Source organism: Acinonyx jubatus, chromosome B1 (assembly GCF_027475565.1).
Source record: "Acinonyx jubatus isolate Ajub_Pintada_27869175 chromosome B1, VMU_Ajub_asm_v1.0, whole genome shotgun sequence".
Classification (NCBI taxonomy): domain Eukaryota; kingdom Metazoa; phylum Chordata; class Mammalia; order Carnivora; family Felidae; genus Acinonyx; species Acinonyx jubatus.
Genome location: NC_069382.1, coordinates 159,875,964 through 159,902,419, shown reverse-complemented (window position 1 = coordinate 159,902,419; position 26,456 = coordinate 159,875,964). Strand labels below are relative to the sequence as shown.

The 26,456-nt window shown below is 51.6% G+C and overlaps 1 protein-coding gene across 2 annotated transcripts in view; it reads right to left on the bottom strand.

Moving 5' to 3' along the window:
- Positions 1 to 3,618: 3,618 nt before the first annotated feature.
- SCFD2 (sec1 family domain containing 2) overlaps positions 3,619 to 26,456 on the bottom strand; it is a 399,088-nt gene continuing 376,250 nt past the window's right edge. The window contains exons 7-9 of one of the 2 annotated variants that reach the window (XM_015082196.3): positions 26,020 to 26,154; positions 14,490 to 14,609; positions 3,619 to 5,098 (exon numbers count right to left, since the gene is read on the bottom strand). In XM_015082196.3, the coding sequence (XP_014937682.2) occupies positions 5,006 to 5,098; positions 14,490 to 14,609; positions 26,020 to 26,154 (348 nt within the window). In that variant the 3' untranslated portion in view covers positions 3,619 to 5,005. The remainder of the gene's footprint in view (positions 5,099 to 14,489; positions 14,610 to 26,019; positions 26,155 to 26,456) is intronic. The other variant, XM_027056729.2, reaches the window with a different exon arrangement.

The following is a 26,456-nucleotide window of genomic DNA, read 5'->3' as shown; positions in this document are numbered from 1 at the left end:
TTATTGAAACCTGTGTCAGGCTGTAGCGGGTATCGGAAATAATGTTCCCCACACCAACCCCACAGACGACTTTTAGTCCCTTCTACAGGTAGGCGGAAGGGAGGCGCCGAAGAATGAAGGAGCTGGTCCAGCTCCTAAGGAGCGGATTCAGGACTGCTCCCCCGCCCCCCACGCCCATCTGGAGCCACAGCCCAGCCCCTGGGCAGCCGGCCCCAGCTTCCCTGCTCCCCTCCTCCAAGCAAAGTGCCCCCAGGTGCTCTCCTCTTCTTTGGTGGACCCTGGTCCTCCCTGCCCGGGCCCACTTTCCTCCATCCCCCTGTGGCAGCCTTGGGTTTGGGGCTCCTCCCCGGCCCCAGGCCCCCTGGCCGGCCACATCTGCTGTGGCCATCGGCCTGGCTCACTGGCCTCCAGTCCCAGCTCGGTAATAAAGACGCAGGCAGGGGCTGGGGGGGGGTGGGGGTGGGGACAGCACCGCCCACAGCCCATCAGCCTCACGACCGACCGGATCCGGGCCTGCCTTGCTGTCTGGCTTTCCAGTTTCCTCCCCGCCCCAAATCAAAACCAGTCGGAGCGCTCTGCGGCCCGCCGGCGGCGTGGTGTGCCGGGTGGGAGAACCTTCCTGCCTTCCCCGGGGCTCCTGCCAGCCCCCAGCCTGCCTGGAAGGTGGGTGTGCCCACGGGGCGCCCCTCGTTCTGGAGACACGGGCCACTTGGACATTTCATTTTACACCCCGAGGGAGAAAACAAAGGCGTTTTCCGAAAAGGCTTGTGGGCAGATCCCTCACAGGAGAGCAGTTGGGTAACTCTTGGTGCTGCCCCTGCAGGGGTGGGGTGTGGGGATTGCCCCGCAGAGTCTCTGCCGGTAAGTTAACACAGGCCCTCAGGGGATGGCCAAGACGGAATCATAGGGCTTTATTTATTACAGTAATTGCACTAGGAGACCTGATGTTTTCTGCACTCCCTTTAGAAGTTTCTGGGAAGTTCTTACCGTCCTCCTCACTTCCCTAACTTGGTGTGAAGAGAACAGGATTAGGGTTGTTACTGATTGTGGCAAGATCCCAGGCACCCCCTCTCCCTTCTCAAATACCCTCCATCATCTGGTTTTGTCTTTTTTTTTTTTTAATTTTTTTTTAAACGTTTATTTTATTTTTGAGACAGAGAGAGACAGAGCATGAACGGGGGAGGGGCAGAGAGAGAGGGAGACACAGAATCGGAAGCAGGGAGCCATCAGCCCAGAGCCCGACGCGGGGCTCGAACTCACGGACCGCGAGATCGTGACCTGAGCTGAAGTCAGACGCTTAACCGACTGAGCCACCCAGGCGCCCCTGGTTTTGTCTTTTAACATTCCTTTTGAGAGAGAGACCGAGGAGTTTTTTAATGTTTCTTAAGGAGGGATGGCAGATATTTATAATACTGGAGTATTTGTTACTGAAATTCTGGTTCTGCTAACCAAGCTAAAATAACCAAGAGTGGTCTTGAGGGGAGCTTGACGGAATTCTTTGTTACTGGGATAACACTGGAATGGAAGGGGCCCTGGTGTAAACAGAGCCATTTCCATAGACCTGGCCCTCTGGGGACAACCTTTGGCGGACACGACCCCCGGGGTGCTTCCAAACGCTTGGCGTGCCCGCGCTGTTTGCCGCAAAGCAGACTCCAGACGGAAGGTTCACCAAGGCAGACGTCAATTGCTACACAGTATTTACACCTCTATCAACTGTGTTTGGAGAGAGTGGCCTGTGAGGTCCTTGGCAGAAGGGCCGCATCTGTGTGTGCTCGTTTTGTCCCCGCCAGCCAGAGTTCAGGTGGCAACACTCAGACCCAGGCCTGAGAGAGAAGAAACCAGCACGACAGCCCGGCCATCTTGGAAGCCACCGTCAGGCAGCCCAGATCCCTTTAGAATTGGTACATTGGCATGTGGTTGAATCGGGTGTCAGCCTCGAGGAGGTCAAGCTCAGAATCCACCCAGACTTCGGGGCTAACGTTCATTCGTGATGGAGAAGCCGCTGTCGGAGACAACGTGAGGCCCTGAATGAGCCATCATTAGACGTTTACCACCAATAATGGGGATTCCTACAGGCTCTTGGCCAGCGTTGCCATGTGCCATGTCCTAAGTGCTTCACACGGATTTATTATTTTACTTCTCACGCCAACCCGATGAGGTCGGCCCTATGATCGTCCGATTCCACGGTCCGCTGAGAACCGAAGAAGTGAACTGCAGCGTGGAAGAGGTGGGATTGGAACCTAGGCCATTGGCGCCTGGCCTCTGGGCTCTCCTGCCTTGGAAATCTGTGGCACCAACGTGTTCTTCCTCCTCTATTTCCTCATCTCGTGGCTCCCAGCAATGCCTCTGAACTTTCTCTTCGTTTGACATTATTCTCCTGTTGAGACTTTATTATGTTGCGAGGAGACCTCTTTGCTGTCCTCCCTGGTAAAGGCCCAGTCCTTGCCATCACGTGCTAGCTGCTGTGTCGGGGCTGGCTTCCGTCCACAGCAGCTTCTCCCGTGAGGTAGGTACCTTCCGTGAGCACGCGTAATTTCCAAATGGAGGCACTGAGGCTCCGCGAGGTCCACACCGCTGTTTGCGAGCACAGATGAGACTGAACCCAGGGAAGACTTTGGAACTCTGTTCACCAGCCTTCACAGGAGGTCAAGAACACAATCCCTTTCTCCCTTGTCCTCTCCCACTCCCCGGCAGTGAGCACAAGAAGAAGGCAACACCAAGAAGGTTTTAGGAGGTTCTAACAAGGGGGCCGACGTGCCATTTCCTGAGTCCCTTCTTTTCCCTTATCTGACAAAGGCCCTTTGCAGGATTTATACCAAGTCTCCATTAGGCTCCTGCTTTTTTAATGCAAGGGACAGGGTTCTGTCCTGTGTCTCCTACCTTCTTATTCAAACCAAATTCCGGCCACCATGAACTTCCTCTTTTCTCCAAAGCCTCCCGCTACCTGAGTGCCTGTCTCTCGCTCAGTTCCTCCAACCAGTGACCACAGAGATGGAAAAAGATGGTGATAAACCTAACTTGTGACATTCCCCGCACACAGAGACTGCCTTTGGCCATATTTAATATAGTACTGAGGGCATCTGGGGGGCATGGTAAATGCTAATGGACAACATTTACAATCAGGAATGCCCTTCTTTTGTTAATTCCAGACTAGCAGCTTTTGAACATTCTTTTTTTAGAGAAAAAATTAACTTGTAAGAATACATTAAAGCCTCAAAAGTAGTACACAACTACACGCTTGCCGTGAAGAAAATTCGAACCACACAGAAGTCTACCAAGAGTGAGACTCCCCTCTCCCTTTTCTTAGCCCTCCCACCCAGACTCCTTCCCAGAGGTAACTACTTGTTAGCAGTTTGGTTTTTGTATTTCCAGAAAGTTTCCTTTGCATACGGACATATGCCTTACCACTTAACCTGGAGCAGATGCTCACACAGGGCGGGGGCACTGGGAGAAGGCCCAGCTGCTTGTTCTGTGAGAGCCACAGAGTCAGGGGCGCGGCTGGCTCCTTCAGGAGCATGGCCCGGAACCTAGCAGGGTGCCCGGGACGTGCCTCTCAGTATTTGGAAATGAATGAATGAATGGCTGAACAGATGAATGAATGTACATTGAGACAGAGAACAGGGTACATAATTTTTTAATTTTAGAAAATAGCGATGTCTGCTTTGATGATCATTTCTTTTGGGCTTGCCATTTGCTTCCTTATTCAAGTTCAGACTTCTGGGTTAGGGGAATGAAAGAAGCATCTGGGGTCTCCATATTTCAGCACCATGAAAGAACCGGTTTCAGGTGGAAAACACACTTGGATCACAAACAAACAAACAAACAAACAAACAAAAAACCACCCCCAAAACATCGGTGTCTATAAAAACTGCTTTGATTGCATCTCAGAATGATTTCCAACTTCACGGTTTTTTCCTAAAATAACATTATTTTATAGAGAACTAGAATCAGAGGCACGTGAGGGTTTTGATCTACATTTGACTTCCTCTACCTGTTCCGCCCTCTCTCGAACTGTTTGTCAGCTTTCCCTCTTTATTACAAACATCTTTTGGAGATGCCAGAGAGGTCCGTGAACCACACACCTGCCAGCATGTGGATTAAGCAGTTGCTTTTTGCCAGAGTTCTTAAACAATTTCATTGGGTTTTTCTGATATGACCAGAAGGGAAAGTTAGGCAAACCGAAAAGAGAGCTCTCTATTTCGACAGCAACACTACTGCATACAAGTCCCAGGGGATGGGGTTCAGTCTCGACTCCCTGGACCAGGTGATCTTTATGGGGCCTTCCTTTGGGAGGGGGGGACACCTTTTACAGGCAGGGACAGGCCTCCAGTCAGCCTGTCTCCCACCTCTGTTCCGAGTAGACACGTGGGCCGGCCTGGTGAGCACGCCGGAAGGGTGCCGGACTTTGTGACGGCAGGCAGACCACCAGCCCGGTCCTAACTGCTGCCCGCCCCTCCCTCCCTTCCACGCCTCTTCAGCAAGGTCTCAGATCCCATTTGCAATGTTCCCCCTCCCCCCCCCCCCCCCAGTTACATAATCTTAAGGAAAACCAAACTTTTTTCACACTCCTGATGTGAAGCATGTCTAATTTCTTGAGCAACTGCAGATCAAATGGCTTGTAATCTACCAACACTCGCCAACAGGTGTTTATTTAGAAACAGTGAGCTTGCGGCTGGAATCAGGAAGATTCCAGGATCACAGAATCCAGGATCACAGGAATCAGGACCACAAAGAGAGGGTTGAGGAGAAACGGGGATGATGTCAAACGTGGCCAGCTGAAAGACAGTTTGACACCTTTAGAAAAATGAAAGTAATTTTTTTTTTTTTTAAGTTGTTGGGAATCCGAGCAAAGTACTTCGCCGCATGGTTGCCAAGACCCTTCAGGCAGAATTCTGTCATGGCCACCGTTAGCAAGGGGACATCGGTTTGGGAGGCGTATCTTGAACGGTGACAGGATAACGGTATCGGTATTTCCAGCTCAGGTAAGTGTCATCCTTGCAGATGCTCAGAAGCCAAGGTCTGGATGCAGCCGGTCAGTCGCAAATAACAGCTCAGGAATGTTAAATGGCTTCAGGAGTCGCGTGGACAGCACGATAACCTATCAGCAGGAGGGGACAAACACACCACAGACAATTAGGGATACCAATCCCAGGTTATCGGATGACAAGAAATAAAATGCGGTGTGTTTCTATGGGGAAAGGCACGGAGGGGAATACCGTGGAGATAAGGCAGAAGGCGGCCGCTTGAACGCCACTAGAGTCCTGGGAGGAAGGAAGGTTGCACAGCCTGGGAAGAGATGGCCCGTGGGACAGCGGGGCTGCGTTTACTGGGCCTTTGACCGCTTGGCACCGAGAGTGGCCGTGCCCAGCCGCCACCTTACTGCTGAACTGAATCCACTCATACCGTAGCTTTGTTATCCAGTAATTTGACCTCAATATAGAAGTTTCTCTCTTCTCCAGGAAGCCTTTGCTCCTTCAGGGCCCCCGAGAAGGCACACCCAAGAGGTGGATGTCCTTGTGGGTGCTAATGATGGTGACTCTGTTCATTTCCTAGTACCCCAAACTGGGTGGTTAAAATAACTGAAATTTATTGTCTCATAGTTCTTAATGCCAGAAGTCCAAGATCAAGGTGTTGGCAAGGTTAGTTCCTCCCAAGGGTTGTGAGGGAAAATCAGTTCATGCTCCCCTCTCAGCTTCCTTGTGTCTTCACCCCATCCTCTATCTATGCATGTCTGTCTCTCTGTCCAAATTTCCCCTTTTTATAAAGACACTGTCATATTGGATTAGAGCTCACCCTAATGACCTCATCTGAATCTGATCACCTGCAAAGACCTATGTCCAATAAGGTCACCCTCACAGTGTTCGGACTTCAATATCTTTTGGGAGGGGGACACGATTCAACCCATAACAACGATGGAATAATGATGCTAGCAGCTAATGTTTATCGGGCCTTATGAACTGCCAGGCACTCAGGATGATCTCATTTGATATCCGTTTCATCTTCCTTACAATCTTATGAAACAGGTGTAGTATTCCTATTTTGCAGATAAGGAAAATAAAGTACAGAGAGGTTCAATCACTTGTCCAAGGACAGACAGGAGATAGCTGAGTGAGGATTCCAACCCAGGCAGGCCGAGTCCAGGGCCCAAGTGCCTATCTGGTCACTTCTGTCATGTCAAGGGGTCTGGGCCAGGCCACTTTACTCCCCTTTTTCTGGCCCGTCGCCGTGGTGACCCTTCCTGCTTCCTTCATTCTGGACCTTTCCTCCGGGGTGGCTTTCTCTCTGTAGCACCGGAACGACTTGTTCCCCAGGGCTGCGCTGGCTCCGTGATGCGCCGTGTAAGGGCTGGTGAGGTTCGCACAGGCGACTAGGTGAGGAGGTGACTGTGGACATGGGGAGGGAGGCTAGAGCTGGAATCCCATAGCCCAGCGCCTGAGCAAAGGGGACTGCCAGGCTGGCGGCGGGACGGGGCTTCGCCCAGCCACCTGCCACCGGTCACGTGCCGGTCGGTGCCACACATTCCACCATCTTCCCCTCCTGCCGCCCAAAACTGTTCCGGGTGCACCTAAACCAAGGACTTAACCAATTGCCAGCTCACTGGTCAAGAACGGAGCCCATACCCCAGTGTGGAGGAAAGGCAGATGGGGCCCAAGTTAGAGGAGGAAGGAGAGAAGAAAGCATTTTGTCGTTTCCTTCTTCATCTTCTTGTTAAAGAAGTGGGGATTATTAACAAGTTTTCTGTTTAAAGCAACAATTAGCCTTTGAAAGCTGCTGTTTTACTTTTGCTCGAAAGGGAACGGTCTGAAACAATACATGGCTCACGTCAGCCAAGGTATATTTCGGGCGGGGGAAAAAAATACACTGAAATCTGTGCTCACACTTGTCCTTGAAAGCCAGGTGATGAGAGTTTGAGAGCAGCAAGTGAATAGTAGCATCCCCTGTCATCTGCACACGTGGTGTAGACGCCATTTCAACACGTGGCTCTGGCGAGGGTCTCCACTGACTCCTCAGCGTCTTCCACGCCGAGCCATTAGGTGGCGAAGAATGCTGGGTCCCAGGCCCGCCCACTCCCCAGACCCCCGCAGAGCGTGGCTCCGCTGCTGCTTGGCTCTATGCCCCAGGGAAAGTCACTTCACTTGGAGCCTCACACTCCGTGTCCCAGGAGGAAAACAACAGCCCTGAGCCGGCAGCGTCGGGGCAAGGATTAGATAAAGTCAAGTGCGTAGAACACAGGGGGTGCCCAGCGGTTGTGAGCTGCTCTTTTATTGTGGTTTTGTGACTGGGTCATAGGTCTCCTTTTGAATGTTATAAAAGCTAAGAACTCCCTAGAAAAATACGTGTCTGTTTACACACACGAGATTCTGAATATAGTTTTAGGTGAGGTTTGTGTACAACTAGGGTTCATAGACCACAAGGTAAGAAACCCTTCTTCAGACATTTTTAAGAGTGTGTGCACGGAAACCAAAGTGCTTTGCATGCTCTCTAGCGGTCGACTCTTGTGAGGCAGTAGAGGCCGGTGTGGCCAATGGGCCAACGGCCCCTCTCCTGCCCTCATGACTTGCCGGTTCCCCCCACCACTGCAGGCCCCCGTGGTCCTTCCAGAGCCAAAATGGCAGGCAAGGGTAAGGGCTAGCAGGAGTCTCCCAGGATGCTTAAGTCTTGCTGGCAGGAATGAGGAACTTGGAGAAAAAAGGCTATAGACTCCACTGATGTCGACACTTCTAGAACAGTGAAAACCGAGCCGAAAGAATCCATCCCTCAGATCGGGTGCTGGGCCTCCAGCCACGGCTGACGGAGACGGGGGTGGGGGGTGGGGTGGGGGTTCCCTGACCTCCACTGAGCTGGAACCAAAGGCCAGGACTCTGATATCTAAACAGGCAAGTATTTAGCATGAGGGCTGAACCAGAGGGTGTCTGGGACATGTTTCGTGGAGGGCTGAAAAGAAACATACGGAAAACCAAATCTGTGTGTGAAGTGAGCTAGGGGGTCTCCGAGAAGAGGAGAAAGCTGAGACCAAGGACCCTTGCCGGATGGTACAGTGGTTAAGAGCACAGGCTTAGGAGTGCCTAATCTGACTTGGAACCTAGCTGGGCCCCTTGCTGGAGGAATGACTCTGGAGACGTTGCCTAATCACTCTGAGCCTCAATTTCCTCATCGGTAAAGTGGGAATGACACCCCTCCCCCAAGAGGATAATTACGCAGATCGCACGTGAACATATACATAAAATATTTAGCACAGCTGACAGATTCTAGAGGGGCTTAAAATGGTCCCCGCTATTATCGTTTTCATTATCATCACCATCCGGGCTATTCTCGTCCTCTGTCGCACTTTCTCCCTCCAGCTCACAGCAGTCCCCGGGCCAGTGCCGGGGAGAAGAGGTGCCAAAGCCATCTTACCCAAGTGTAAATCTGACCGTATTACTCATCGGCTTAAAATCCTGACTGCCTCCTCCCTGTCCTCTGATAAACCCAAGCCTCCTAGAGAGCATCCCGGGACTGTAGAATCCGATGGCTGCTCAGCACTCCAGATGTCACCCCCTCGCTGCCACAGCACCCCCCCCCCAAGAGTTTTACGTGGCGGCCACCCTCCACTATTCGCGGTTTCGCCAGTGGAACTTTGGGAATGCTTTCCTACCCTACTCTTTGCCTGAAGACCTCTCAGTCCTTCATCGATCTATTCGTGCATCACCACCTCCAGGAAGCCTTCCAAGCCCACCCCTCCCCAAAGACAGAGTGTGTTCCCATGGCTGTTGGTTTCACACCATATTCCTTGTTGCCTTAGCCGAGTCTTTCCGCTGTGTCTGAACACAGTGCCGAAAACGTAGCAGGTCCTTGATATAGTGACTTAGCGAATGATTACATGAACGAACAAAGACGGCCGGACAAGGAAGGAGGCAGTGAGTTTGGTGAGGGTCGGCAGGAATCTTTTCACGCTGGGAGGCTTTAGTAAAAGACAGCTCAAATAGCTCCGGGAAAATTGTTCCAGATCAGTTCAACTATTTGTCTAAAGCTCTCACTGGGAAGCCAAGCAGGACTGCATGGCTAACACGACATTTATACTGTAACGGTTGATGGTCCTTAAGCATTTTCACATCTTAGGGATCTTTCGGTCTCCAGACTCATCAGAGCACTGTTAGAGGTTTTTAGTCTAAGGCATTTCTGCATTACTTGATTAAAATAGTTCTAAACGTTCTAAAGAATTAGCCAAATGGGGGACAAAAAGGCAGTCAAAAATGAGAAAGAGAATCCTTAAGAGAGCCCGAAATCGGCCTGTTAGACATAAAATTAAAATTGTATAAACTACCATCAGATGTGTGATATCAGGCAGACTAAGCACGAGAGAATTCCTTTAAGGCATTCCCAGGCAGCCGAGCGCACTGGTGAGGATTTCATCCATGAGATTGGGGGGGGAGGGTGACACCAGGGCCCCCAGAGCCTCCGAGCAAGCCCTAGAGCCCTTTGCGCTCCAGCGGGAAGAGGAGGGTTCAGTCTCTGTTCTCAGATGGGCTGGGGCTCCCGCAGGCGCAGGCCAGCCTGCGACACTGACCCAGCCCTCTGGCTTTCTTTCCATTTCCACTCCTGCAGGCCACCACTATAATTTGTAGGTGCCAGCATCTTCCTGTTCTATTTCTGCTGAACACGGAGGAAGCGGGGCAGTCTGGGATTTAGCTTCCACATCCAGCTGACTTCTAACACTGTGCATTGAAAGAAGCAGGGGATAACGATGGTTATTCTCCTTTTTTCTTTTAAACTTGGGAGATTCTGAGGCGCCTGGGTGGCTCAGTTGGTTAAGCGTCTGACTTCGGCTCCGGTCACGATTTCATAGTTCGTGGGTTCAAGCCCTGTGTCGGGCTCTGGGCTGACGGCTCGGAGCCTGGAGCCTGCTTCGGATTCCGTGTTTCCCCCTCTCTCTGCCCCTCCCCAGCACACACTCTGTCTCTGTCTCTGTCTCTGTCTCAAAAATAAATAAACATTAACCTAAAAAAAAAAAAAAAAAAAAAAAAAGAAAGATAAACTTAAAATCCCACGGATGTTGTCCTCACAGTAAGAAGCTTCAGAATAAAATAGATCTAAACTGAAAAGGGGAAAAAAAAAAAAAAAAAGGAGGTCACAGGAATCCTCTCCTTGGGGCTTTCAATTGAGTTTAGTATGACCTGGAGCGAGGTTTTTAGAGCCAAGATTTAGGTGTCCTGAACCCTGAAGTTATGCAAAACCCTGTGCGTAGGAGCATATTTCTCAGCCTCCTTTCTGTCCTAGCACATTCTCACTAAATACTCGGCTCCAGAAATTGAGAACCTCTAGAGAGCGTGCGCGGGGGGCAACGTGCACTGCCTATGAAAAGCAGGCGACGGAGGGGCTGACCCGCCCACACGGCCTTCCTCTGTCTCCTGAGCTGGCCTTTCCCTGTGTTTTCTGGAAGGGTCCTTCCCTGTTATTTTCCTCCCATAATCTCAGGCTTCTGCAGGCCTCTTGGCCACCATCCAACCAGAGTTTCGCCTGCAGAGCCGTCTGGGCACGGGGCCCCACACCAGGCGGCGAACGAGACAGAGGCCGGTGCCAGGCGCGCGCACTCCAGAGCGAGGGGAAGCCTACCAAGCTTCCCAGCTCCCGGCGGTGGCTGCTCGGGGTGGGCGTGAGGTGGGGGGAGTTGACTCTTGGACCCCTCTTTTTTTCGTAGCCGGAGCAGAAGGCCTCTGCAGCGGCCCAATTTTCTCCTCGGCACGTTGTCCAACAACCACGGGCAGGGAGTGGAGTTTTAGAGTATGACAACAATCCCGTAAGACTAGCAGGTGGCAGGCGTGGTTTCTGGACTCCTTGTTTCACGCTCCCCTTGTCACCGTTTGTGGAAGAGAATTCTTTTCTAGATGTGCCTCGAATGGGTTCTGTTTCCTTTGAAGAGCTGGTCGCTGAATGCCTTTCAAACCTCAGCCCACAGGCCTTCTCCTCCATAAGGAGCTGTGCCAGATGAAGGAATCACCCCTCACCCCTACTTTTTCCCACCACAGCACCTGTCTTCTCAGTACACTTATCTGTGGCTGGAGTTTTCATGTTTGACGTCAGTCATTCGTTATTAGAACGTAAGTTCCATGAGAGCAGGCACAAGTCTGGCTTGCTCCCTGCTCTATTTTTAGCACAAGAACAGTGCTTGGCACAACAGCAGCCATTCAACAAATGTTCACGGGATAATCAACTAATCCCACTTAGTAGATGTGATTTCAGAGTCCTGTACTTGAGTCCCAAGAGCACCCATGTAGATAGAGAGAAGGTATGGATTAACAGCAGCTGTTACCAGAGTCAGGCTGGTTTCAGTTGTCCGTAATCTCAGAATGAATTGACAGGTTGGTGAATTCTCCAGAAGAGCTACTTTGGTCTCATGCTACAATACTGTACGTGAAGTTTCTAGCGTTCAAGATTCAACGTTGAATGAATAATCGCGACACTCAGCAATCCTGACCCTGTTTGCGGTGCTGGGAATAAATAGTAAGAAAAGCCCGAAGTCCTGACGCTGGAGGGAGCAAGCAGGCCAAAGAGTGGCAGGAAAAGACCCGAAGGGAGGCAGTCCACTCTTGTGAGGCGGTAGAGGCCCGTGTGGCCGATGGGCCAAAGGCCCCTCTCCTGCCCTCATGACTTGCCGGTTCCCCGCACCACTGCCGGCCCCCGTGGTCCTTCCAGAGCCAAAACGGCAGGCAAGGGTAAGGGCTAGCAGGAGTCTCCCAGGATGCTTAAGTCTTGCTGGCAGGAATGAGGAACGTGGAGAGAAAAGGCTATAGGCTCAGTTGATGTCGGTATATCTAGAACAGTGAAAACCGAGCCGAAAGAATCCATCCCGCAGACTGTGGGCTGGGCCTTGTAGGCTGTGGTGGGGACAGGGAGGAGGCAGCCCCAACCGCCTCTGCACTGGCCAGTCCACACTGAGGCATGGCTCTCCGTTCTAACCGAGTGCGAGAGGGAGAGACGGAGTGGGACTGAGGAGAGCCACCACAACCGCCAGGGCACCCCCAGATGAGTATCGTGGGACCGAAAAGCCTCAGTTTGGAGAAGAGCAGAGCCAGGGGAGACCATGTGGAAGAGGGACGAGCCTGCTTTGCCTGTAAATTCTGCGGGGCCCAGGAGCTAGAACCAGCGCTAGTGAGTGAGGCTCTAGAAGGCAGATTTGGATGCATCTAGGGGAGACAGTAAGGGCCGCCGATACTCAGGCAGGCTGCAGGGGGAGGGGGCACACCCTCATCTCTGGAGATGTTCAAGTGTAGGCTGGGTAGGAAAGACAGAATATAAGTGTCAGATAGGTGGGGCGCCTGGGTGGCGCAGTCGGTTAAGCGTCCGACTTCGGCGCAGGTCACGATCTCGCGGTCCGTGAGTTCGAGCCCCGCGTCGGGCTCTGGGCTGACGGCTCAGAGCCCGGAGCCCGCTTCGGATTCTGTGTCTCCCTCTCTCTCTGACCTTCCCCCGTTCATGCTCTGCCTCTCTCTGTCTCAAAAATAAATAAACGTTAAAAAAAAAAAAAGCGTCAGGTATATTATCGCTGCTTACGTCGACAGTCAAGCCAAGTTAGTTTCTTGGCTGAGGGTTTGTTGGGGACGTAGATTCGGTAGAACCTGTTCCTTTCAATCCGTTCGCCTGTTTCTCCAGCAGACTTTCTCCAGAAGTCTGAGCCGACAATGGCACCAGTCCTCGTGCCATCTCGTGTACGGCTAGAGCAGCGAGGCCTAACGTCCGCTGTTCTTGTAAAAGCAGAAAGCTAGCTGCTCATGTCCCAGATCCGGGCAGAGTTGGCTGCAGAAGTAGGGCAGCTGTGTCTTTTGAGGGCGAGAAAGGGAGATCTGCCTCTGAGGCGTGTCGCTCCACAAACATCTAGCTGATCCACCTCCTTGCAGAAGCTCGGAGATGCACAGCACTCTGGTGCCCCTGCCTCTTCTGCTGGTCTTCCCTGCTGCCCTTGGGGTTTTCCTGGGGGCCCCTTAGCTCTTCGGGGGAACTTGTGGCACAAGGGCAACAGAGCAAACCAGGCTGCTCCTTAAGCTCCAAATTCTTTGAGAAGCTCCCTTTGCGGAGGTCTGAGCACACGGCCAGATTATAGCCAAGCCACTGCAGCTTCCAGGTCCGGGTTGTCAAACGCAGGTCACACAGCTTTGGAAACGTCTGCACTTCATCCTTTCAGAGCGGGGATTAACATGTCTGTCGGGGTGTCACAGCGCAGCACCGTTCCGGAGAGCTAAGAATCCGGTTCACCTCGTTAGGGGCAGCGAGAAGTGTGCTTTCGGATTTTAAAAACGTCTTGCTCGAAAAGACAATTGCTCACGAAATGGATCCTCGACACTGCCGCTCAGTGGCCTGCAGAGGTGGCACAAAGCCGAAGATGACCCCCCAGGGGCGACTCTCAAACGGGGGCGAGGGGGCAGAGGGAACGGGAAGATGACGTATGCCGTCCAGGGGCTCCTCAGGTTCCCAGAGGACAGAGCCTCAGCTGCCCCTGGCGCGCACCAGCCCAGCAGTTCGTGCTTCTCTGGCTTTTCTCTCTCTACGGTCTCTTTTCAGATTCCCTCACTTCTGCTTCTTGGGATCATGTAAGCCACCTGCTCTCACGTCCCTGTCACATGGCCTGTGTTGGGGAGCCCAGTAAGGCAAGGACCTGGAGTCTTACTGAGTTGCAGGTTCTGCCTCCCCGGGCAGATCCGCAGGCAGGGGGCTCGCCTTCTCCCGAAGCCTCTCCCCTTGGGCTCCCGGCCTCAGGCCAGCGGCTAACACCCCTCCCGCAGGGCAGGGGGCTGCTGCTCACAACAGTAGCCACCCTTTACTGAGAGCTAAGGGTCAGGCACTGTGCTAGGAATGACACCCTCTCCCCTTACCTGATCTAAGATTCACAGCCACCCTGGCCCTGTTCCATCAGCGAGAAAACTGAAGGCTTTGCCCTCCCAGATCAGCTGGCTAGTGAAGGACAGAGGTAGGACTCAAAGACAGACCTAGAAGATCAAGAGGCCGGTGTTCTTAACCACGGGGCCACTTACAAGGGGGAAATGAGAGGCACCTGGCAGGAGGCGACAGAGGAGAAAGAGACCACATTGGTCACTGCCTCGACAACGTGCCTCTAACTGCCACGGTGGGGAGATGGTCCCTGGGAGCAGCCCTCATTATCTGGAGCCTGGAAAGCAGTGAAAGCTCTTGAGTAGTTAAAGGTTTATATACCCCTCAGGACACACGAGAATATACGCCCCTCAGGAATCAGGACCGGGGACAACAGCACCTTAGCCCTTGAAGCCCAGAGGCGGAAGAGGGGACCGTAGGTGACAGCTCTTCTCCCTCCACCCCCATCCGGAGGACAGCTGGCCCTGGAGTAGAGGGAGGGGGAACGTGACAGGGAGGGGTGGGTGGGACACGAAAGGTGGGACAGAGATAGGGAGAGGCGCCAGGGAGCCGAAGGAAGGAAGGAAGGGCCCCCACCCACCCTCTCGTTTCTGCCCCAGGGCCCTCGTTCACAGAGGTCTCAGTACCTGGGTTCCTGGCTTCAAGGACGGCACGAGGTCTTTGATCATTTTGGCTTCTGAGACTGTGACCCCGCCCACCACAAAGAGGATCAGGAGAGGGTGGTCGCTGGGATGGGGCCGGCTCACCTGCAAAACAAACCCCCACGGGCATCAGTGGCAGAGCGCTGAGCAGCTGGGGGCCTTGCCCCTTGTCCCTCCGCGGGGACCCCAGGGCTGCCGCCCCCTCGGGCAGGGGACGAAAACAAGCCTCGGAGAGAGGGTGATGCATTAGGGATCAGGTATGTTAGCGCACGGTGAACCCACCGACCAGAAGAACGCAGACCGCGTCACCGTGTCATACCCCTTTGAATACGTTGTTGAAAGAAAGGTTAAGGTAGTGGGGCTATTTAATAGGAAGAGAAGGCTGAGGGGCAACTTATTCACTCCTTCCTTGGCAGCTCTCAGGTGTCAGCATGAACACGCCTCCCAGTCGTCACAGAGCTCTGTTTATTTCCTCCGAAGAGCTGGCCACAGCCTGTGGTTATTGGATTGGTTGGTTGGTTTGTTTCCCTATTGGCCGTCTCCTCTTCTGGAACTGGGCATCTGGTTCACTGCTGAATTCTCAGCTGACCTAGTCTGGCACATGGGAGGTGCTTAGTAAATACCTGTGGGATGGATGGATGGTCAGAGCCCCGGGGGGCTGGTGCTGGAGAGGGTAAAAAGAGGCACGGGCCCAGGACCTGGCCTGGGAGCTTATAGTCCAGTGCAGGCGTCGCACCCTTTACTTCCGCAAGCCAACCTTAGCTGAGAACCTACGGTGTGTGGAATGGCCCCCCCAGATGTCGTGGAGAATTCTCCGGATGCCTTATGATTTCACCCATAAGGCCAAGTCTCATACACGAAAATTAGAATGACTTGCAGAACCTCCCGGGAAAGGCAAGATGAGCAACACATAGGCTTAGTGACTAACGGAAGGGCCCACCTGGAAGTTTCCGAAGACACTATGTTTTGAGCCCTACCTGGAGGCCAGAGCAGGTCTGGGGAGGGGTGGGCAGGAGAAGTGGTGTGACCCAGGTTCTAGAGGCAAATGCTCATCCGCTGGGTGGAGCAGGCTGGGGGCCTGCTCCTGGCATCATTGCAGGTGTCTGTGTGGCGTCATTGCAGGAAGCATGTTGCCAACTGCCCTCACGGCCACCTCAGCCAGAGGCGGGAGAAACAGGCTTTGACTCCACGAAGGAGGGTCGACGGAGGCGCGGGGCGTATACACTCATTCACACGAATTCCCAACCCGTCTTCTGGCCGTGCAGACGGTCCCCAGGAGCAGCAGGGTGGCCAGCAGCCCCAGCGGAGGCCGGTTCTCCTGGCCCTGCTTCAGCTCCTTTCTCGGCTGGGTTCCTCTGGCTCCCTTGCCCGAATAGACCCACTTCTCAACATCTTATTTTAAAAACATTTAAAAAGGTAATACATCCAGCATTTCCAGTTATATAAGTTACTCTTTGGCTTCTGGAGAGGAAAGTCAGAATGGAAAGAAGGAAAGGAGAGAGAGAGGGGGAGAGAAGGAGAGGGAGAGGGAAAGGGAGGGGGAGAGAGAGAGAAACGTAACCTTTTCTGCCGAAACGGGTGGTGGTGAATACTGGGAGCTCTGATCTCCAGAAAGATGGCCTCCTCATTCCCCCCCTCCAGCTTCTTGCCCTGTAGCTCTCCTTCCCCTGGAATGCATTTGTTGACTGCTTTCTTCCAAGCCACGTAACATAGACCCAAGACAATCCTGCTTTAGTCACCCTATTCTCCTGGATTTGCTCTCACTGAGGCCATCGCGGCCAGCACATGTAGGAGTCAAGGAACACTACTTTGTTTTCATCTAACAGGTCATTTCTGTGGCATCTGTCACAATCGATGACACCCTGCTTGGCTACTCCAATAGCACTCTCTGTTGGCTGCTCTTCAACCTTTCTGATCATTTTCTCCTCAAATTTCTTCATGAGACTCTTTTCTTGGTCTGCCCCTCTCAATGTCCATGTTCCTCAGGGTTCCATCTTGGCCCTTTGCTCTTCTCACTCCAATGCAGCATCCCTGAGATGAGGACCTCACCACTCTTTGCCTTCCACAATCTTCTATATACTTCCCAAATGTATGTCCTTAGCACAGACACCTGTACTAAGTTCCTGTGGACATGCCCACCTGGGTGTCTCCCAACAGGTTTCACATGTGATGCATGATCTTCCCCCTAGTCTATTGCCCACGTCGACTTCTTTAAAAAAATTTTTTTAACGTTTATTCATTTTTGAGAGAGACAGAGTGCGAGTGGGGGAGACACTCTCTGTCACTCTGTCAGCATGGAGCCTAATGCAGGGCTTGAACCCACAGACCGTGAGATCATGACCTGAGCCACAGTTGGGCACTTAACCAACTGAACCACCCAGGTGCCCCTGCCCATGCTGACTTTCTAACAGTATTACCATCTACACAGTCCCCTCAGCCTGACACCTGATGGTCACCTTGGACTTGACTCCCTTTCATGTCCTAGATCAAGCCTGTTAATTTGTACCCGCCCCCCTCCCCCTCCAAATTTGTGGATCTCTCCTTGATCCCCTTGAGTTCCACTGTCCCTATTGTGGTCAGGCCTTCACTCCGTCTTACCAGGTCACTGCCACAGCCTTCTGGTTCATCTCCCTGTGCCCGTGTGGCCACCCCCTCCCCCCCATTCATTCTCCTCGTTCCTGCCTGAGGAAGCTTTCTAAAATGCACACATTTATTGTGGAATAGAGTGAGCACTCCACTAAATATTTTTGTGCAGTACCTTATTCAACCCTCAAAATATCTTTTGGAGGCAAACACAATCACGGCCGCATTTGGCAGGTGGAGAGTTTTAAGTTTACACGCGATAACTCAACTGTGGCACCAGGGGCCAAGCTCCAGAGGCCACGCTCTGAAAACGCCCCTCAGCCCTCTCCTGTGCTTGCTTTCTCCGCGAGTCTCTGAGGACGGAGTTCGAACTCCTTAACTCAGCATACATGGCTCTTTCAATGTGGCTTTGCTTCGCGTCGCTATTTCCATCTTCAGGTGTATACTGTTTCCTGGAGTCATTCACAAGAATTTGAGCTGTGCCTGACTGCATGGTATTTGAGGGGTTTTTTGAACATTTTGGTAAATATATGTCCCTTTATGGAACACTGGCACTGAAAATTGCATTTATCACAGTGTTTGGCCTGAGTTATTTTCATAAGGTAAAGAAAGCCATCAAGAAACGGAAAGCCAGCACCCTGAGCCCCACTTTGGCCCCCCCTGCTGTCATGGCCTCACCAAGGGTAACTACCACCCTGACTTCTAGCACTCAACATCGTACTTTGATTTTTTTTTTTTTTTTTTTCCCTACAAACCCTGGAGATTCTCCATGTTAGTAGGAGAGATCGTGGGCCACAGGCACTGGTTGGGACCATACCAGTGGGTTTTGGCCTCTGTGCCATGGAACTACGGTTACTAAATATCTTGACTGTCACTGCATCATATGTTTTATGTAGCACGTGTAGTTTCCTCTGTGTAAAGTACCCTCTCCTTCTCTTCTTTACCTCCTTCCCTCTTAGTCTCTTTAAAAAGCATCCCTTCCTCTGGAAAGTTCTAATTGTCTCTTGACTCCTGTCCCGTGACCCGAATCTGACACACACCTCTGCCTTGGCCTTGTCCAGCTGGACTGCTGCCTTGATATACCTGCCTGTCTCCTCTCCTGGCCAGTGAGCTGCTGGAGGGGGAGGACCTATCATATTTATCTTGGGATTTTGGTATTTGTGGCTTTGAGCATAGACCTTGCTCGTGGTAAACATTCAACAGATGTTGCACGAATAAAATAAGTGGATAGATGAATGAATGAGACGCATGGGTTAGCTGGAGATGCCCTTCTTAGTTCTTAGAGATCTTTTAGAAAGTCTTTCTTTGCGTCACGTGTGGGTCTTGCGGCTGAGTAGCTAACCTGAGGTTCCTTCTCGCCCTGTAAATAACGGTTTCTCACTTGATCCTGGAACAGAAATACAACTGGCTCCAGAACTTCAAGTGGTACAGTATGTTCCCCAAAACATATGCTTTCCATAAGAGAGTCTGGACTCTGAAGTACCCTGGCAAGAGTCTTGGAAGGATATATTGAAAGATGAAAAGGAAACAAAGAACAGTAACAACAAAGAACAATACCCTGGGACCAAGGAGTTGAGGGAATGTTGGTTTTGGTACAAATAAAAGGGTCCGATGCATACGCGTTGCCGTTTGCTCTTGTGGTTTCTGTTTAGATTTATGTTTTGATACCAGACTTTCCTTCTAGAACATGTCGAGTGGGCAGGCTATTGGGAGGCGGGGTCTCTCAAAGTCTTTTCCATCAGAATAACACATTCCTTATAACCGGCCCTCCACGGCTGCATCCCGCATGCGAGTTCGTGGCGAAAGGCGCATTGAAGCTAAAAGCGCTAAGCGTTATTTTTGCCCTCGCAAATATACAGATCAGTAAGGCGAGTCAGTCTCCCCGCTCTCTTCACTTTCCAAGCCTTTGCTGGCTGTGATTTTCAGGCATGGGTTCTGGACGGAGAAGACAGTCTCTGTCCACCGTCCATCCGTCGGAGCCTCCGAAGCGCAGGCTGCCAAAACCTTCTGCGCAGCTCTGGGCCCCGAGAGAGCTCCTGGATGTCCTGATTGGTTTCCCCGAGCAGGGTTTCCTCTGCTTCCGGTGTCCCTGGCGCCCTCCGGGAGTTCTGGGATTCAGCAGTGGACGGACCAGAGAAGAATCCCTGCTGGTGTTCAGTTTATACTTCGGCCGGGGAGAATGACAAAGGAGGTAAGGAAACTGGCAAGGAGGGAAGGTGGTAAGGGCTCCGGAAGGAAATAGAGCAGGGGGCGGGGCCAGCGTGACTCCATGTAACACCGAGAACCTGTGAAGTAGATAGAGGCTCCGGTTTACAGAGACAGTGAGGCTTGAAGGGGCTAAGTGACTCGTCCCAAGCTGGAGGGCTGAGGCTGAAATTCACGTCTGCCTCACCGCGGAGTCAGACCGCTCCACACACTCCCATTTACAAAGCGATTCTTCAGACTGAAAGCATTTTTATTAGCTGTCATCTCTTAAGGCTGCACTCTACATTCTTCAGCGGCATCAGCCAATGACCAGGTTCCCGGTGGAACTTACTCGTTGGATCACACTGCAGAAGGTCTCCACGCTCCCAGAGCCACTCTGTGGTGTGGCTTCACCCCCCTGTCACATTTGCTGTGGTGGGTGGTTTCCTTTTTCCCGAAACTTCCCCCACTCCGTCCTGTTTCTAAGCCCCCTAGGTTTCTCTCCTTAGAGGGCTCTGCTTGCTTGGCCTCCTCCATTACATATCGTGTCCCTGACTGCTCGGGCCTCTGGTCCCTGCTCTTCTCCCAAACACACCCCTGGGTGCCCCGGGCCCTGCCCATGGTTCATGGGTCACCTGCACCAGCGACCCCAGATTGCTACTGTCGGCCCAGGCTCTGCTGAGCTGCAAAGCTAAACCCTCAAATGCAACTTATCTTGCTCTCCCTTCCTGCTTTTCAGGAACGTTAACACCACTCATCCAGTCTCCCCACCCCAGGTGAACGACCCTAGACGGTGTCTTCTCATTTGCTTCCACATCTAAGCAACACCCTGTCCTGTAGAACCCACCAGCACTGTGTCCCTGCCCTCAGGCCCCCAGCCCGGCTTGAGCCCCCCGGATCTCCCCATCTTCTCACCTTCCCTCTGCTGCCCGATGCCGGTCTGGCCACATTTCCCCCCTCACTTGCCATCGCCAGGGCCACCCTGGTAAAATACAAATTGGTTATACGTTCCTGCGAACCATTCGATGGCACCTCAGTGTTTTGGTCAAATTTCAGACCTCTAGTCTTTCCTGATCTGGCTTTTGCTTATCTCTCTGCTTTTCACAGTCTTCCACTCCCCCCATCCACCCTCAGCTCCAGCCCTTGGGAGCCATCCACGATTCCTTCAATGGCACTGATGGCTCTGTTCCTAACTTCTGTTGCTCTGACGGCATTCAACTCCTCTGGGAAGCCTTCTCTGACTCCCTGCCTGGCTCCTCCTTCTCTGTGCCCTCCCATCCCATCTGGCACACTGCTTCCCCTCCTCCCCGCACTCCTCAGTTTTCTTGTCCATCTCCCTAACAAACTACAGGCCTCACAAGGTGAGCTCTGCCAGGGCCGGCGGGGCATCTCGTCTGTCTCCATGACTCCCTTGCCCACAACAGCGGCGAGCACACAAGAGAGGCCCTCGATAATTGCTCACAGGCAGACAAAGATCGTAGACTGCCCGAACCAAGTTTTTGTTTTTGCTTAATGATTCCTACCGTGAGAGAATCCATCTCACTAGACCTTATGGATCGTATTTAGCTAGTGTTAGACCAAAAAAAATCAAGCCTTACTTCATAGTATGAAGCATAGTTAATAAGGAGAAAACATAAACAATGGTTATAAATAGTGTCGCAGACAGAGCTTCCAGGCCGTGTGCTGATTTAATCAACGGATGCCAACAGGGTTTCTTCTTGTCAGAAATGCCGTCAAGTAGAATGGACCTCGGCCAACAGTTCATTTCTCCGTCTCATTTTCCTGTGCAAACAATGAAGAGCTGGACTAGATGATCCACAGGCATGCCTAGCTCTTATAGTCCAAGGGTCTGACATCCGGTCTCACCTGAGGCTCATCGTTTTTGCCCTTCAGCCCCCACGGCATCCTCCACCCCTGCTGTGGGTGCCTCCGCAGGTGTCCGTCCAACACACACGTGAATGGCCTCTTTTGTCCTCACGGTTGTGGGGTGGGCTCCAGGCAGCCATGTTGTGACTGAGGGGTGTGATCCTGCCCCTCAGACTGGTTCAGGAACGGGCCGCTGACCGAGGCTGGGCCAATTTGAGACCCTGCCCTGGGAATCAAGACTTGACCCGAGGTAGATGAGGCTCAGTCAAAGCTGAGCCCAACGCTGTGGCACAGCTCCCCGGCCATTCATTCGACGAATCCCGAGCACCTACGGAATGCCGGCCTCTGTTCTTCTGCGTCTTCTGCCGGCCAGGGCGAGTCTCAAAGAACTGTCTGGTTTCCAGGGGCTTCCCTGATGTCAGTCCCAACCCTTCCTGAGGCCCACCACATTGCTGCCTTGAGTTCCCTGAGACACTCCTTGGTCTTCACAATAAATGATCCCCAGTAAATGATTCCATCAAACGTCTTCACTTCAACTGGAAGAGTTTCAGTTCTGATCCCCTTTCCACTACCAGCATTTCTGGGCTTGTTGAGTCACTTTTCCTGTGGATCCAAGGCAACGGAGCCCTCATATCAATTCAGAGAAAGGCCCAGAGGCAAGCTCTGGGTCTTCTTCGAGTCTTTTTCACAAATCTTCTCATTTTTTTCCAATTAAGCACGGCCACATAGGAAATGGAACAACAACAACAAAAGCCTTCTTAAAAAACACATGACAGGAGGAAAAAGGGCCTCATGCAATTTCATTAGTTAAAACCCACCCTCCTCATGCCAATCCCAACAGAGAAAACATCTTGACAAATTGTGTCCTTTAGTCAAAACAAGTTGGGGGCCAAACACATGGAGTAGATACAAGATATGTTATTTTCAGGAGGCTGAACTCCAGACCGCAAATTCCAGAAATGCATTTTAAGAGTGCTGCCTATTAGACATGCTAGTTTCAAATTAAATTAACGTTGAAGCGAGAGGGGTAAGGTATGTTTCGATTTATGTATTAGATCACTATCAAGCGTTCCCGTAAGGAGATCAAGGTGCTCCGTGCACAAGCGTCTTAGAGAAATGCTTGGCTGCTTGACGAATGCCAGGTTCTGACAAAGCCGTTTCTCCCCAGTTTGAGGGTCCCCCTCCCCCCGCAGGCATTGCCCTTTGAAGCCCAGAGCTTTATGTGGCTAAGCACAAGTCTACCCTCCGGTTGAGGAGTGACTTCGGCTGACTTGAAACACTTTCTCAGGACTGCCTGAAGAATGATCTTGTGGGCATACTCCCTCTTCTCCCCAGCTTGTGGGCCTTCCCTTCCAGGGCCTGACACAGTGGAGAGAGAGGGAAGTAGGAGAGGAAAGTTGTGCAGCGTTCTAAGCATTCAGGAAGGTTTGGTTTCGTTTTTGTTTGTTTGGTCGGCTTTGAGATTCTGTTGTTCAAACAAATGATGGCAAACAGGCAGGTCTTCCATTATCCAAGCCTTTCCGGAAGCACTTCTTCTGAAACCAGGTCAGGAGCATGAGTGAGTTTTCTGTCCTCTGGACTGGAGGAAAAACTTGTTACACGTGGCCCAACACTGCCCTGTCAGGCTGGACAGCCAAGTGTAGATGTAGGCTGAATGCAGACTGTGCTTTCCAAAAGGGGCCACAACATATTTTCAAGAGGAAGAGAGTAAGTCCCTTCTCCCTGAACATAGGTGGGTATGTGTGACTGCCTCGACAAACAGAGCGTTGTGGAGGGGATGTCGTGCGACTTCTGAGGCTCCTGTCTGGCTCTCTTTCAGGATGCTTGCCCTTGGAATGCAGCCGCCATGCTGTGAGGAAGTTTGGGCCATGGAGAGGAACTGCGTGCCTCGGCTCACCGGCCAGGCTGAGCTACCGGCTGATGGTCCGCGGCAACTTGCTGATCACGTGACTAGGCCATCTTAAAGGCCTGCATCTACACTTGGCTGTCCAGCCTGACAGGGCAGTGTTGGGCCACGTGTAACAAGTTTTTCCTCCAGTCCAGAGGACAGAAAACTCACTCATGCTCCTGACCTGGTTTCAGAAGAAGTGCTTCCGGAAAGGCTTGGATAATGGAAGACCTGCCATTCTCCATGACTCCTTCTCTGTCGAGCTGTGCACAGAGTGCAGATTCATGCACACAGTCAATGACCAACAGCATGTTAAGTCAATGTGTTGGGATGGCTTCTTACGCAGCAGGAGACGACCAGAACAGGTGGGGTTGGAAGACTTCTCTGGACAGTCTTTATGCAGGGAAGTACACTAAAGCAATGTGGGAACGTCACGGTAACAAGCTGCCGTAGGATGCAAATGAGGGTTTTTGTTTTTTGTTTTTGTTTTTAAATGTTTATTTATTTTTGAGAGAGAAAGCGACAGGGTGTGATTGGAGGAGGGGCAGAGAGAGAGGGAGACGCAGAATCCGAGGCAGGCTCCAGGCTCCGAGCTGTCAGCACAGAGCCCGATGTGGGCCTCCAACTTAGAAACTGTGAGATCATGACCTGAGCCGAAGTCAGACTCAACCGACTGAGCCCCCCAGGCACCCCCGGAGGATGCACATGAGGTTTTGACTTTAGTAAGGGCAAAATCCAGCAGCCTTGACTTCCCCCTCACAGAGTTTTGGTTTGATGCAGAGAATCTTAGAGGCACATCTTGTACCCTCTTCTCTCCACAGGACTTTAAGCAGAGTAGAAGACGCTCTCTTCTGATGGCTTCCCTCCATCTCAAAGACATAGCTCCTTGGGAAATCACAGTCATTCCTCAAAGCCCACCTGGCTGTTCCTCTTTACATTTCTTCCACTTATTTGATTGAAGCCCTGAACGTGTGAGCCAGAGGTAATTTTCCCTTTCAGGTTCTACGGTGTGGTTGGAAGCCATTGGAGCCCGTGTAGAAACAGAACAAAAGGACCCTCCCTTGGGGTGCCAGGGTGAGGAGGGCTTTGTGGCCAGCCCACTGAGACTCTTCCCGCCCCCTGCAGACAGATGACATCCCCTGGCAACTGACAGCAGAGGCCTGGCAGCTGGTGGTGTGGAATGGATTCTGACAGCTGCTGGGAAAACACGAATTCCCCCTTTTTCTGAAGTCCATTACTTGGAAACCTCCTTTTGAGATCCGTCTCAAGGGGCCAGAGCATTTCTTCACGGGCCCTAACTCCAGGGATATGAATGGAGAGAAACAGAGCAGCCCAGGACGGCTCCAAACACCTTCCCGGGCCAAATCCTTAGGACAGTGAAGCTTCTGATTCCAGGAAGAGCTGCAAAAAACACTCTGCAGAGTTTAAAAGGGTAATTTAAAAACGTGATGTGTCACAGTTTATGAAACAGTAATGGAAAACGCAAGTGGCTGGTCTCTCCCAAGGGAGGCTCTCTGTTGGCCTGACAGTTGCGAAGCCCGTTAGCATATTAAAGGCACTGTGCCTTCCGAAGCAATTTAATTTGTTGTCTCACTCCGTGTTCCCCAAACATATATTTAGTCACAGGATCCTTTTGCTAAGAAACAGTTGTTTCTATGGAACATCGCTGGACAAGAGCGAGTTGGAAGGCCTCCTCTGGCCTGTACCATGCCACTGGGCAATCTGGAAACACGTATGGTGAGCAGGGTGCAGACGGGTTGGAGCCTTCACTATGCCCTTGGCCAACCACGAACATGAACGCTGCAGCCCGTCGGGCCATCCTCAGACCTCACTCACCAGGGCCTGAAAGTCCACACGTGTTATTTCAGCCTCTCCTCAGGGCCAAGTCCAAGCTTGTGAATGAAGGAAGAGGGTGCTCGACTGGAGGAGGTTTCGGAGACCAGGCCTAGCCTGGAAGTTTCTCCACAAACTGGCCATCGTGAAGGGTTACTGGACAACCTTGGACTTACATTCAACACGGGAGCCCCCGAACATGTTCCAGAAGCTGATCTGTAATATGTTATTTAAAAAAAAAAAGAAAGAAAGAAGGGAAAATCCACCAGCCATGGGTGCAGCAGACACAGCTGATAACTGGGGGCAGCAGGAAGGAGACCCGGGCGGCCCCTCCAGCCTGTTTACTGCTTTGTCTAGAGTCTGATTGTCTGGCTTCTGTCCTCTGGCTTTTAGAGTAGACCAGTTTTCCTGGCATATGCATTTATTGAACTCTGAAAAGGCCAGATCTTCTATGTAGATTAATTCATGATTTCAAAGACGCTTTGAAGTAGGCAAAACATTCTGTTATTTCCAAGAGTTATTACAACTGAAATCCTGGTGTAGACTGGGAGGCCAGCCTGTAATCTTGTTTAGATCCTTTTAAATTTAGAAACTTTATAGTAAGTTAAAAATAGGTCTCATTTGTGTACTTTCCATCCTTTTATCCCCATGGCAAAAGCAGTTCAGTCATTTTTGACCTGCCCTTGATATTAGCCAGAGAAAGTCTAGCACTTGCCACCTGGGAGTCTGCTGGGCTAAGACAAAAGTCATTTTCAAATGGATTTTGGGGTGATGCTAGTCATATGACCGAGCAGAGTTATTCTTTATCCTACCTAAGTTCTGGAATTAAGAGCAATGGACCATCGGTAAGACCTGTGACTAGTATATGGATTACGTGAAACTGTGGGCCAGGAGGAGAAAAGTTTTCATTAGTGCTATCCTGGAAGGCTTGTATTCTTATTGGAAAAGACCACAGCGCTTAGGTCAAAAGAAGCTGGATGAGGCCGGCAGGTCAGGCTGTTTATAACCAAAGTTAAATAAAGACTGTACCTGATTTCAGAAGAACCAAAAACACTGGCTGTTATCTTACACGGTCCTCACCAGGGTGAGCAAGGTGCCCGCATTTTCGTGCCCATCAAAGAGAGCATTACAGTCAGGATTACCTCTTCATGGTTACTTTACCTTCATAAACATGCTAAATCCGGTTTTAAGGAGATCCGTGAGGCCTGAAGACATGTGTTCGATATCCACCGGATCTGGCTTCTCAGGATTAAATATTTCCTCCACAACCTGCCTCAGCAATGGCTTATAGGATGCCTGGAAAGACAAAATATTGTGCTGTCAGTGAAAGGGTTTGTTTGGTTTGTCTGGAGCAAAGATAGCTTTATCTGCACCAGATGAAACACAACACGTTTATTTTGACATCAGGCAAGGGCGGTGATTTTGTGTGTATGAAAAGACAATTAGAACAACACTGTTTTGTTTTGTTTTGTTTTTTTGGTAACGTTCACCCTGATACTCTGGCACTGTTTTTTTTTTTTGTTCTTAGCCCTTCCCACAAGCAAGCATCTCTTACCAGAGCTGTAAGCCTCGTACAACTAGTTTTTTCATCAGGGTTT